Source organism: Xiphophorus hellerii, chromosome 9 (genome assembly GCF_003331165.1).
Source record: "Xiphophorus hellerii strain 12219 chromosome 9, Xiphophorus_hellerii-4.1, whole genome shotgun sequence".
Classification (NCBI taxonomy): domain Eukaryota; kingdom Metazoa; phylum Chordata; class Actinopteri; order Cyprinodontiformes; family Poeciliidae; genus Xiphophorus; species Xiphophorus hellerii.
The window spans coordinates 3,425,944-3,440,667 of record NC_045680.1 but is presented as its reverse complement, the minus strand read 5'-3'; the positions used below and the strand labels follow the sequence as shown (position 1 = coordinate 3,440,667).

The window sequence follows — 14,724 nt, the reverse complement described above, 5'->3', positions numbered from 1 at the left end:
TGAATTTTACAGTTTCTTCTCAAAGCATAATTGTTTCATAAAAAAAAAAAACATTCAAACGTCAAGTTTGAATATCCTTTTTTTAAATATTTAATCAGAGACCATACATGAAGTGTTTGATGTGAATCAGAGAATAATGTTTAGTCTGCTGGGCTGTACTTCAGAGTCTCATAAGATATGAGATGTCAGTGTTAAGTAAATCTCACTGTAAACTATAATCTAACCTAGCTCATCTCGTGCATGGAGTCATATCTAATGGGCTTAAAGGAAAGGCAGAAAAGTTAACAATTATCTCTCTTATGGAAGATATCAATCACCCAACTGCAAACACAATCAGTTCAAAAACTAATTTGTTCCATTAACAGTTTATTAAATAATGCATGTTAATGTTTTGGGGTTAAGCAATACCTCAGTGTGCTGAAAAACCTATTTATTGCCCATGTGTGGAATGTTCACTTGCAGATTGATATGAGGTCACACTATGGTAAGGTTTTGATTTTGAGGAAACCATTTATTGTTTTTCTGGTTTACAGTTGATGTGATGCAAAAGCAATAAGCAGCAGTTTCCCTGTGGAGAAATGAAAGCATGTTCTATTTAGGCTACGACGGCATAGAATAGACGAGAAATATCCTTCATAGGTCCTGAGTGGGGAAACTCAGGTATGCCAACAGCAAAGTGACAGGCAAATGGAAGAATGCAGCTTCCCACAAAGGTAAAAAATTATTAACAAAAAATATAAGAGACTGTACAGTAAGAGCAAATTTACAGCTGTACAGTTATTAAAAATAGCACTCTCATATAAAAGGAATTGTGCAACTGAGTAGGGCAATATAAAATAAAATAATTTTATACATCACAAAATGTTCATGTATTTATGCATTAAAATTGGACTGGGGCAGTTTAGCAGTATTAAGGTAACATCTATGTTTGGCAGCAAATTGCCGGTTGGCAAAGCAAGCATCCATCCTGTTTAATTAACCAGCTAAAATAAGCTTTTCATACTCTACTTTCTGAAAGTAAAATGGCAAGAAAGCAATATATTAAAATCTGCACAATTAGTACTTTATATGACTCCTAAGCAGGTGTTATTCTATTTTTATTACGTGTGTAATATGTATAACATTATTACACCTATAATAGTATATTTTAGGATCAGTAAGGAAAAATATTGCTTTCCTTTTTTAATCAAAGCAATCATATCTGTATTTAGATACTGTCATCCCATGAAACCCTAAGAATCTTACACCTACCTTTGTCTAATTCTATTCTGTAAAAATCCACAAGTATATTAATGCAATAAAACAACATAATGTGGACTTACTACCAGAACAATAAACACATACTATTAACTAGCTTACAAACACTTTACTTTACTTTATATTTTATTCACTGAGTGGATTTAGTCCAATACTATTACTACAAATAAACAATTCAAAATTTGCTTTAATGCATTTAGAAGCATGTTTTAATAGCAATTTTATTCCATTAAAATAATGTTAAATTGCTAATTTTTTCTATATTATGAAGCTGGCAGAATCTAATTGGTCTTGTTTAGGCAAGATTTTAATAGTTTTTAAAGTCTTGCAATAAAACAAACAAAAAAAAAACAATAAATGAATCCCACTAAAAAGAATTGACAACTCTGAAGCCATAAAATCTGTAAAACCAACCTATAAATACAGAAAATGAATCCCAGAATGACAACATACTGCTAATGATCAGTGGATGTTTTGAAATTTACAAATTCACAAGGACTGTAGAAAAGATAGATGCCTTGTTTATATAGAACACCACACTGGAACAAACAGGCCATAATGAATATTCAAAACTACATCTTGATAGCACCTCACCGAGGCAACATGAGATGTACTTCCTCTTCTGATGGAGCCTGAAACTGCGCGTGTGTGTGTGTGCGTGTAGGCGTGTGTGTGTGAGAGAGAGCTTGGTTGTGGTCGGCTGGTTATAAGCACTCCTTATCTTTGCCGTGCATTTGCATGCTCCACAAACAGCAGCATGGCTGGGAGCCCTGATAACACTCACCTTAACTATCAGGCCTCAACAGTACGTGTTGTGTCGTGTGGTGGGTGTGGCATGTAGCTTAAGTATGTGATTTATAACAAAGTTTTTAAACCACAAATGTGAGGTCATGTATGCATTTAGATGTGTTTTTTTGGGTGCGCTGGTGTGTGTGCGCAGATAAGCTCGCTCTGATGAAACTATCTTTGCATATTCAGGGATTTTTCATTTCTTTCTCATCCTATTCTTGATGTGGACGGTGACATGAATGTATTGACAGAGAGAGAAAGATGAACTCCCTTTTGTTAAGAAACATAGAAACACAGAAACACTGAACACTGAATTGTGTGTTTTATTAATAAGAAGCATAGAACATCCAAGTAAAAACCAGAAATGTGCACGCTCAAGATAGCAGAACAGCCGTTTTACATTCGAAATAGGATCAACTTTAAAAGCTTATTTTTGAAAAACAGAAACTAAGAAGGTAACTTTAATCTTATACTCAGCAGAACCTCCATTAAGATTGTGTTAATTTCTTTCCAACAGGGAAATTAATGGACTGTCTCACTGCTGCAGCAGAGTCTACCTGCTGTGCTCAACCTTGGACCCCCACAGAGAAAAAGGTTAAAGGGTTAGGTACACCTTTTCCACACTGTACCATCCCGTGTAAGTGTACAGTACTCAATGGAGAAGTTAATATTTCAGATTTGTCTTTTCTCTAAGGCTGATGGTGTTTAAACAGTGTGATCCCCACCACTTCTCTGCACACTGTTGAGTACAAGCTTGACGTTTTAAAATAAGTAATGCTAGTCCTTCAAAGCCAAAGTGACACTTCATCTCCAAAGCGCTGAGTCGAAGATCAATTGATAGATTTTGAATTCAAGAAAGTGTACTCTTCTGGAAGAGAAAAAGAATGGCACATATTTAATGACAGCTGTTGCTTAACATGCAATCTGGTGGTTTATGTGCCAACTTATTTACTCCCATCTGATTGTGGGTATTTAGAAGGGTGAAATGGATTATTTGTTTGGCTTTAAAGGCAGTGCTTTGTACAAAATGCACTGAGAAAGTGGACTGAATGATTCTGGGACTTCACAAATAAACTGAACAATCATATTTACATAATCCTTAAGATTCTCTAGTTGTAAAACAAACTCAGGGACTTTGTACGTAGTAGCTCCTTTAGCAAACCAGAGCAGACTTGCCCTGTTTAGAATGTACAAAACATTTCATAAAACAGAAAAAAAAAGTGTGCAGACAAAAAGATAAAATGTGCAGCGTGTGTGTTTTGAAGTGTTTGTACCATCAAAGATAACAGCCGCATCGTATTTGCATGGCTTGTGCTGATTTGCATTTAGTGATTCACAAGTGGACAGATGGACAGATGATGACAGAGAGAGACAGAGGAGAAGAAGATGGAGGTGATGAAGAAGGGAGAGCGGTGACAAGCTGCTGTCCAGGGAGGCAATTAGATGAACTCGTGTTGCTGTAGCTCAAGACAGGAAGACGGAGAACAAAAAGGTGAACAACAGAAAAAGAGCTGTGTTGACTCTGTTACTACAGCAGCTGCTGTTCAAGTCCTGCGAGGACCCCAAATACAGGCACTGACAAAAAAAACAAAAAAACAGACAGGCTGTCCTGGCAGCCTAATGATTAGGCTGAAGACCACAGAACTGCAATATCCTTAGTTAAAGTCTCAGTGGCCCAAAACTGGTGCAACTTTTCCTTTCACTCCACATCTTTGACGACATCACAACCAAATAAAGTAATCAGACAGAACACGCATGTCAAGCTCTGCTCTAGACCCACACCATCAAGTCAAACCTCGATTGCCCTAATCTGAATAATTGCTCTGACCGTGCAGTCAGGCAGTGGCAGTTACATCACTTGTCGCATACAAATGCTTTTTATCTAAATCATTAAGAAGTAACATGATGGCTTTTGGCACAAGGCTTACATAACGGAAGATCTTAATATTCCAGAACATTTTTTCAAGTTGGACGTCTGAATGCATCTTTATTTTGCAGATTTCTGGGAAGGAGAGTGAAGGAGGAATACATTTTGCATGACATTTTCATCATTTACACCCTTAAAGTCAGAGGGTGGGGGGGGATTTTTTACAGCTACTACAGCTTGAAAACAACGGGCCAAATATAAACAATTTTTAAAAGTACATTTCATCCAAGTTTGATGGAGTTTGATAGAGATTTGAACTAAATCACATTGATCCAGAACAATCTATGGGAAGGTGGAGTTGGGCATTGAGTATTGAGAATCAACTCAAACCGGGAGTAACATTTAAATTTTCCTGGAGTTGTTTAAATTTCAATTCTTAATTTCGATTCATAGTCTGCTGACCAAAGAATCCAGCGAAGAAGAACCAGATAGAGATGTGTATGCAGCCATGGAAAATGGCTAAAGTTGACTTGTCTTCAGTAAGTACTAACCTCCTCACCAAAGAGTGGTGGTGTTACCAATACCTGGTAGTGCTTAGATTCGAGATGTGCATTAATTCAATAAAGAGCGGCACCTGGTGAGACCTGAGCAAGATAAAAATCTGCTAATCTCTCTGTGGATATCCACAAATTTCCACATTTGGTTCACATCAGGTAAGTGTAACCTACCAGACGACTGCATCATCAGTGGTAAACAACAGTAAGCCAAAGGATGCATGTGGGTCTCTTTAAAAGGAGAAGTGAAGAAACTGGCCATATGATTCATATTTGATGTAAACGGCAATCGACACAGAGAACAAAAAAGATTTACTATTATAAGTAAAGCTTTGACCTGTATCCTTTTTCTTTTTTCGTCAACATTACATCCACATCATCACAAAAACACAAAGCGAGGGGCCAGTGAGCTTTCTGCCAGCATGTACTGTCTTCATTACTGCACAGAAAAACAACAAGCACAAAGGCCTCCATTGAAAAGCAGGGATTCCCCGGATAACCCTCACCATTGTATCCCCAGATCCCTTGTTCCGCAGCATGGCCAAATTACTGCACATACTTCTGGACGAGTAGCATTGTGTGGAAGCGAGATGTTCAAAGTGCATGGCTAGATAGACGGATGCCAGACAGGGTGGCAGGCACCTTCCCGTCCCCCGTTTGTGGGTTCATATGGAAATTTGTGCCCGTCGAGCTACATGTCTGATTTTCTGACAGGCAGACTGGCATTGTCTTAGCAGTTGACACCAGATGCGCAACCAAAACAAACCTCAAACTTTTTTCTCAGATTTTTTTGTGCAAGTTTGGCCAAAAAGTTTTTTGTCAATGTTGGAGAAACAATTAAAAAGAAAAAAATCTCCATTTGGATCCCTAAAATGACAGAAGAAACTGATCATGCAAGTAAGAAACTCATAATGCATTTGGACAAAACGGGTACACAGTTGATCAAGCAATTTCACCATCATCCTTGATGATGATTGATGATTGATGCAGCAGGTGAACAGACACACTTTAAAGCTCAACATTTAAATCAAACTCAAATAAAGCTATAATGTCATTATGTCTAAAGGAATGCCAGCAGATCAGGCAGAAATCTGTGGATAATTTTGTTAGATGTTCAGGTTTCAGAATTCAGTTTCCCCAACAATCTTCTGGTAAAACACTTCATGTGCAGTAATAGGAGGAAGCAGTAGCAACTCCAAAAATCTAACATACAGAGGCCGGTGCAGTAAAACAAGGTAAAAAAGCAAAAATTAAAGGAGGTGGGTGGACTAAAGGAGCTTTTCCTGAAGCAACATCTTGTCTACAACAAATGTAGAAATGAAGGAAAGCAGAGCGCCACAGGAAATGTCCTCAATGGAAAATCAGGGATAGAAACAATTAGTCAGGGAATCCAGGGAGTCCCTTTAACACAATGTGCACTAAAATAAACACATCAGTATGCCCTAATAAGTCCAACAGAGGAGAAAGGCTCTGTGGACGGATATGGTCAGGAGGTGCAGACCATGCATACCGAAGCTCTTCGGAGCAGTGCATTTCAATCAGAGTCGAGGCTGGAAAGGATCCAGCAGAGAGAACAGCAGCTCAGATACTCAGACAGGGAGAGCTTCACTCGTTTATCAGAATCAGTTGCTGCAGACCGTTCAGGTGCTTTTACTGTATCTCTTCTGTGAAGTGCATCATGTGTGAACAGGAATGGACAAAACTTGCCACCAACCACCAGACAACCCAATACTCATTGGAAGTCTGTCTGGTGTCTTCATTGTGTCTGACATTGCACCAAGTACTTCATAGACCTTTGCTGTTGTGTGAACAAACTTCCAGAAAACTGCACAGGTGCTGAAACGCTGAGATCCTATAAAGCAAGGCTGAAAACTCAGCTGTTTCGAGTTACCTTTGATTCTTAGTAACTGGAACTCTGGTCAACATATTTTTTGAATATTTGCTAAATGATTTTGATGATGGCATTTGGCACAGTGTAATGTTTATTGCTTATTTCATAAGAGGTAACTGTATTATGTTATGGTGTAAAGCACATTGAACTGCCTTGTTGCTGAAATGTGTCATACAAATAATGTTGACTTGTAATTTGAGCAAACACAGAAGATCCAGTCACTGTAATAGAATGGCTCCATCAGCTTTAGCTTAATGTCTGGGAAATGAAAAGACTACTGAAGGTAATTTTGTGTCTCTTGAGTAATTTCTATTAGTATTGGTCCATTGACCTTCTGAAAGACCTAATGATGACCCTTTATCAGTTTTAGGGCAAATTTGTTTCCATCTCCCCTTAGGCAAATTAACTGCTTTTCATGAAACACAAAAACCACTTCAAGCGAGCTTTAAAACTATTTTGCACAACACAGAGACTAATTTAGAAGTTTAGGATTTTGATCAACCTTTATTTAATGTGATACTTGAAAATACATATAAAAATATTGATGGAAACACAGTTAGTGAACTTTAGTAAAGTTTGTTTCTGATTGTTGGACAGAATAGATTTTTTATTAGCATGCCTCCAATCCAACTTTTTGCCATGTAGATGCTGCCTATAGCTTTGTTTTTTTGGGGGGTTTTTTTGGAGACTTGTGGTTGTCACTTGTTGATGCAGTTCTCTTAAATAAACAACTTTACTAAAGCTAAAGAGAAAAAATAACAGTGAATATTAAAAACTTCCTGCTTTACCATCACCTAGCATGGTGGGAAGTGAAACATGGCTCTTGCACTGCTGCGTTCGTCACAGTTTCAGTGGTTTTAAACCGTTTATTCACAGCTCTGACTGTGGATGTTGACAAGGTTAGGAGCTATTTTCTTGGAGGAACTGCTATGGGAGAAAATAATTAGTGTTATTTCTCCACACAATTTGCTCAGATTAAAGGTTGAACTTTCTACAATTATCAGGGTGAGATTGTGCTCCTGCATTATGAAAATATTTTACTTCAAGACGTGTAAACTATTCAAAAAATTGTTATATATATATATTTTGCTTTCTTTTTTGTACTCTTGCTTTGGATAAGAGACAATTTAAAAATAAGACCTCTTCTCTAAGGACTTTTCATTGACTTCTCTAAGCACACAAATGTATACGTTTTAAAACCAGACATTCATTTTCCCAGGAGGCTGTGGCAGTGAGTGTTTTGCATGATCGGCTGTGTTTCTGTGCCTCTGAATGTGAACCTCTCAGCTCAGGGAATATCTTTGAATTTCACACCAATTACACATAAAAAAACTGCGGCCCGTTTCCAGCTCCTTGGGGAAAATGGTGCGATTTTTGATCTATACCTGGTAGACAGCTGAATTTGACCCATATGGGGTTCCTTAAATACCACAACTAGTGTTTGAACATAAGAGTGAAAAACGACTGCAACTGACCTGAAGCAGAAGCCTCGAGGGAATGGACACCATCACTGCCTGAAATCTCTCCAGATCTACTTTGTTTGAGCTCGTTAATACTGCTCATTGTAAAAAACTAATGGACTCTGACTGATGAAAAAACTAATTAAGACTACGGCTGTGAAATGATTTCATAACCAAAACCAATATTTTCTGTTAGGAACACAAACTTTACAAAACACTTTAACTTCTTATATAATTAATAATATTTTGTTGGGATTTTATTATAGCCCAGAAGGTGATGCTAACAATAGAAATAGATATAAAACCAATTTATGGCTCATTTGCATATTTTAGGCTATGAGGTGTGGTAAACAAAGAAAAAAAATGCTTCTTTTGACTCTGCTGTATGTTATCTTCGTTGAACAAAATAATTTTGCAGAGTGGGGGAAAAAAAACCAATGTAGGACTTTCAGTCGAGCACAGTGACTTGTACGCACATCATATCACGTCATGAAAAATTCAACGAATCTCCAGTTTAGCCTCGGGGCCAAATGAACCTTCTGACTTGTTGATCACCTCCTTTGTTACAGCAGAACACATTACATCACAGCCAGCCCAGTCCTGGAAGATAGATGAACAGATTACTCAGCCCAGCTAAAGCTCATTCATGGATAATTCTCCGCCGAGAGCTCGGCAACAACACAAGCCCAGATTGATTACACTCTGCTGCCTCAGTAAACCCCTCCTCCCTGCCTTCATCCCCCACCTGCTGCTGCACTTTGGTAAAACCCTGGTTCACCAACGCCTATTGAACCTTTAGGTTAGTAAAAGATGTGGACAGAGCAGTGGGAGGAGTCAAAAGCTTATAAAGTCATGACATAATACTCTTTGTATAAAAGGTATAATTATCATGGAATATGTAAACACTTTCAAGTTAAGCAAAAATATCTTAAAAATCTATTAAATAGAAATTATTTTAAAAATTCTGATCCAAAACAGGGTCTTAAATGGAATATTTTTAGCCTATTTTAATATCATGCAGTGGTGGACAAAGATAGTTATGATTCTTTTACTATGTGAATATCTCACTGCAACTATGATAAGGTTGGGAATGGAAAATGTATATAAACCCAACTGAAACATTTGGGCAAGCTGATGGGGTTAAAAACTGATATTTACGGTTTAAAATTGACATAAGTCTGACCTTAGAGTTCAGGGAAGGAATGATGTGCCACTAAAGATGGCAACACATTTTCTGCAAAATTTAAACCTCAATCCTATGCTTACAAAATATGCAGTGTGTAGTTGGTGTATTAAGTTCACATTGTTTTCCTAAATAAATGAATAAATAAATACTGATTGAATAAAAATATTGTGGTTTTCTCACATTATTAAACTTAGAAAGCTCTCAAAAATCAACTGTTTATTTGCATCATGTTTTTGTATATCATGTTATAATTTTCCTGTGTATGCCCTCCCCTTTTCTGTCATCATCACATCCTCGCCTTCGTAGCACATCAGTAGTTTTTGGTTGAGTTACTGGCAGTGCTCCGTCAAACTGAACGGTTAAATATGCAATATTTAAGGTGCTAAATTAAGGAGTTTGCAGAGCGTTTATATTTCAAAACAGAACCACTCCAAGCTCTTTCTTAGTTCAGTCAGTTCCTCTTTCCTGTTCTGGGATACCGCTGCCATCTTTATTTCTGTATCAACTGGTACTACTGAAGGATAACCAGCAGTGCCCCCTGCTGGATGGCTGCTAAATTATGCTATAAATTAGCATCCATTTAAAAGATCTCTTAGATAAAAAGATCTAAGCGGTTGTTATTAGTAAATCAAATGGAACTAATTTTATTCTAATAAACCATTTATCGACAATTAATCATAAGTCAATTAACTGTTTGTATCCCTAGTTAATAGTCCTGTAAGTTTCAGGAAGATATAGACAGAAAGGCTCAACACCAGTGGTTTACTTTCAACAAAAAAATTTTTACCCTCACCCTGATATAAACCATGGCTGTGCAGCAAGTTACAGAGACAACAACACCAGTAGCATACTTTTATCAGTATAAATAAAAGTACAAATTCATTAGTGTGAGTGGTAAGCAATATAGAGGGTCTCAATCTAAACTTTAACATGACATTTCAGATGCTACGTGTACAGAATATTGCGCAAGTTATCAAAAAGCAGACGATATTTCTGAGACTGAGTGGTTGGAGAGAGATAAAAAAAAAGAAAAGCTGAAAAGGCAGAGGGGATAAAGAAAAGAGCGTGAGTCAGACTATAAACACTCGGCTGGGTTGATGTTATACAGCTGCCTTGAAAGCTGATCCAGAGGTTGGCAAGTCCGCCACAAACACAGAAAAACAGACCCAAACTAGGTCTCCCTGCCTCTAAAACCCCAGAACAAAATCTGATGACTCACACGGTGTGTATACAGAACTCTGGCAGCGCACACACATTTACAACAACATATATCACACATAAACCAACAGGCTCTGGGTTTGTTGGATGAAGGTTTGTGGTAGGGTGACAAGCAGGGGTGTAGGGTGAGGGGTCACGGAGTCAAGAGGAAAATAAATCTGTCAACACACACTCCAATGGCATGAAATCACTGCTTTACACCTCCAATTGAAAGGGTCAGGGATCTCCCAACGTATATGTACACACTCAAACTTTATCTACTGATCCTCCTTGTTGCATCCTGTTGAATGCCACTTATATTACAAGAATATTTTAACAACCACAAAAAGCCTGTTTGTTTCTGTAGGAGCCGGACCACTTCAACTACAGAACATCAAATCGATCACATACTAATCTGAATCAGAAACTTATCTCGAAGACTGATCAATAATTGGTAAAACAAGTAGAGGGGGGTTGGGGGGGAAGCATACAAACCACATGCCAATTTATGCTAGCTTTAGCAACCAGAACAAAATCAGTTTATATGATTTAATTAGTTTAGAATTAAAAATGAGGTTTTGTAAAATATCTATGAGCTAAAAGTTGCTCAGAAAGATGTTTTGGGTTGATTATTGATTGTATCCCTTGTTTAAATGACTCAAACAAGGGATACAATCACAATCAATGGAAAGAAGGGATGTTTTAAAAACTCTACATAAAATTGAGCAGTGCTATTTTTACATTTTTACAGCTAAGTAAAAAATGTTTTAGATTTATGATTAAAGCTGTCTTAACTTTGCGAACGTTTCCTCTGACAAGAGATAATAAACCTTTTTTGGAGTGGCTCTGTTAGAGTTCTGACCTAAATCTGACAGAATCTGTGGAGGCAAGAATGGAGAATTTAAGATTTGGAGTTCATCACTAAAGATGAATAATCCAAATATTAGTGGAAACAAGCAAAACATTGGTCAACAATTATAATGAGGGTTTGATTGCTATAATGGCAATAAAGGCCTTGCCATTGATTATTCAGAATAGTATAGTCTATGTCTTCATTTATGTCTGTGTTTCATTTATTTATGCTGCGTTCCAGTTGTACTGACAACTGGGAAATTCCAACTTCAACTAGAATGCCCTCCCATCTATCTATGAGATCTGACTTCCAAGGTAACGGGAATGCAGGATTATGATTTAGTTTCACTTTTTCACTCCTTGCTTCCAAAACAATTCTTGCAGGTTTGCTACGTTTCATTCAGTCATTCACTTTGGTGAAAACTACCATTATAAAAAATTAAAATAAAAACTTTGAATTGAATGTCAATCTCTCCAAAAGCAGAAAATCATGACAAGGATCCTAAAATTACCAAACGTTTCTACATTCAGAGTCTAAAATGTAAGTTGTTGCTGCACAGGAACTGGCTTACAGCGGAAATATGAGACTATTAATGCTTATGCCTTGGAGCAGAAAAAGCGTCCCACCGGCCTCATTCCTGCAGCAGTGTTGTGTCTTAATACCAGTCACGTCAATATCACCTAGAAAAATCATTTTAAAGGAACACTGTTTTCTCCAAACTCTTTAGGTTGCATCTTTATGCCTCCACAAACATGTTCAATCCTCATTCAGATAAGCCAGCAACCTGACAAGAAGTCACCACATTATGTTGTCAGCTTACTGAAGCAAGCCCTTGAAATAAAAGTGAGTACTTCTCCAGTGAACAGAACAAAGCAATAAAGGAAAAAAATGGTGCATGTGTTGATTTATGAGACAGTAAGACAAAGAAAGGAGGCAGATTCAAAATGACAGCAAACAGGAGAAAACAATAGGAAAATGCCGCCTCTGCTTATAATGTTAAGTTTGACATGAATTCAACTTTTTTTTAAGCGGACTGTGATGTTCTTCATGTCCAACATTAATACAGTCCTGCAGGAGAGTCCTAATTGGAGGCAGTACAAGGCAGAAGGTCCAACAAGGACTACTTTTCCATCAGGCCCCCCATTAACCTTTTGAACAGACTGCTCCTCTGATAGTTCAGCTGTTTACAAGTCCCCACCACTTTCTAAAAGTGTTCAGTTTCAGGTGCTTGGCTGGCTGCAGGGCCTAAATATAGAGACTAAGTAAGATTTCCCTGGAAAGGGACACACTCTCAGGGCAGGGGGTCGAATCTGTGTGTTTGTGTGTTCTTTCTATTTCCAGACCTCTGAGCAGCAAATGTCAGAAAGTGAAGAAAATATGGATACAATGACACTTAGCACAGCTTTACAGCTAATTTCAAAACACAACTCTAAGGTAGAGCTTTATTTAAATGAGTCTACAAAAGGATTTAGAAGAAAATATTGCTGGTTTAGTCGATTCATCCACACAATAGTAACTAGAGACAGATCAATTAGGTTTTTCTTTGACAATACAGATTTTCTGTTTTTCTACTTTTGACAGTTCCATGCATGTCTACCGGTAACTTCATCTGGGAAGATACGAAAGAAAACCTCCAATTTGCAGGCAAAATAATGTCATTGCTAAAAGGGAAAAAACAAAGCAAAAATTACATTGCTCTAACTTGTCCTGTCCAAAAATTAATTATTTTAAAGAAATAAGATTTTTTAAAACTTGTGCAATTCAGGCTGTTGCTTTGAAATCTAAATTGTTGGAATGTTATTAATAATAAATATGTTCCAAAAACATTTCTAAAAATAATAAAAAGGTTAACCAAGAGACATGGGATTTTATTTCATGCTTTAGTTCCTAAAAGTGTAATCCATACAGTAGGTGAAATGTCAGGTCACTTCATCTAGCATTTCAAGAAAAATGAAATGGCCTTTAAAACCGTAACTTTTAAAGTCCAGATAAACTACTACACCAGTAACAGGCCGTGCTTATACAGTGAATAATGAATGCATTCATTTTATATCAAGAGATCAACTTATTATTTTCAATAAAATCAAAAAACGCATAGTATTTATTAAAAAAAATCCAAGCACAAGGAAAGCTTAATTTTCTCCCTCCAGCTAATCTTTTTTATACTTAATAACTAAAAACAAAGTACAGTAGATAATTAAGCAGTTGTAAAATTTTACTTTCAAATAACCCATATTTTAAAAAATTTAAAGATCCATCATGCAGTTATGAAAAAGCTCCTTAAATAAGGCAGTATTTAGCATTCCGCTCATCATTGTGATGGAGTTGAGTGAATTCGGTAGTAGTTTTTTTTTTAATTATTATTATTATTTCCTCTTAGATGCTTGATTAAAACCTCAATAGTTTCAGATTTCCGAATATTTAACAAGAGAAAAAAATTCCTGACATTAAACACACAAAGAGTGATTTATTGGCTAAATTTAGAGTCACACCGAACTTTTTAGTAATTCCTCATCATGTCTCTTTATTCATTTTGTGTATTAGCATTGCACTGAGAAATCAGCAGGAGGGAATATTAAACTGCAGCTCAAGTTCTGTAATCATTTATTAAAATCCTGCATCCTCCACAACAGCACCAGTCTGCATATCTTAAACACACTACTGCAACAAAACACTTCTAAACTGTCTCTGTTCACAAAATGTTCCCTGATATTCTTTATCCAAGTTTAAGCATAATGGGAAGAAGAGTTTAATGGATTCCAGCAAATGACTACATACTTTTTATAACCACAGCTCTTTTAAAATGGTAATGTATCATTTTCTACTAAATTAGATTATATATAAACTCTAACCTTTAAGCTTTTATCTGTGTGTAACTTCCAATCTTGCCAAACATTAAGAGAAACTCTTCAGAAAGAGTCATGCAGAACTTTTGTTGTAATGTAATTAATGTGCAAGAGGCACAGTGTTAATATTTGAGAATAACAAGATATTATTATTGTGAATCATAGTCCCAAAAGGACTAATGTTGTTAATCACAAAACCTGGAAATGATAAGTCAAGTCTCTGACTCACAGGCATTAGGAAACAGTTGTGTTTTTGTGTCTTGTCAGTTGTAATTCATACCTGTGCCTTTGTTGCGGTCCACAAAGCAGTACTTCAGCTCATATTCTTTCAGAATTTCATGGACTTCCTGCAATGACACATAAATATAAGTTTTAAAAAAAACAGCTTTACAAAATACTATCAAATTTTCAGTTTTAAAATACTGAAACCACTTATTTCTATGAAAATTAGAAATCCTTCTTTTTCAATTTGGTGACATCATCAAATGATGCATTTAGTCTAAATGGTCTAAACAAAGGGTCAGAAACATTCAGTGTTGCTACTGTAGTTTAGATTAGTCTATTGAGTGCGTTATACTATGTTAGCCCTTTACGTTAACAATTATTTGCTAGTCTATTGATAAGACCAGTCAACATTAGATTACTAAGCGATAACTTGCATCACTAACTTAAACCAAACAATACATAGAGAGAGGAGCCTAATACTGCCCTCATCGTGCTTGTTCAACTTTGAACTGGTTCAAACATTCAAACCTCAGCATCACTTACACTGGCAAGCAGGGAATCATTTTGTTCTTTACATAATTTGATTTCTAGCCTCTCTG

The 14,724-nt window shown here is 36.7% G+C and overlaps 1 protein-coding gene across 1 annotated transcript in view; it reads right to left on the bottom strand.

Moving 5' to 3' along the window:
* raver2 (ribonucleoprotein, PTB-binding 2) overlaps window positions 1–14,724 on the bottom strand; it is an 89,099-nt gene that overhangs the window by 53,759 nt on the left and 20,616 nt on the right. Inside the window, exon 2 of the mRNA XM_032571710.1 lies at window positions 14,181–14,247. Coding sequence (XP_032427601.1) covers window positions 14,181–14,247 — 67 coding nt within the window. The remainder of the gene's footprint in view (window positions 1–14,180; window positions 14,248–14,724) is intronic.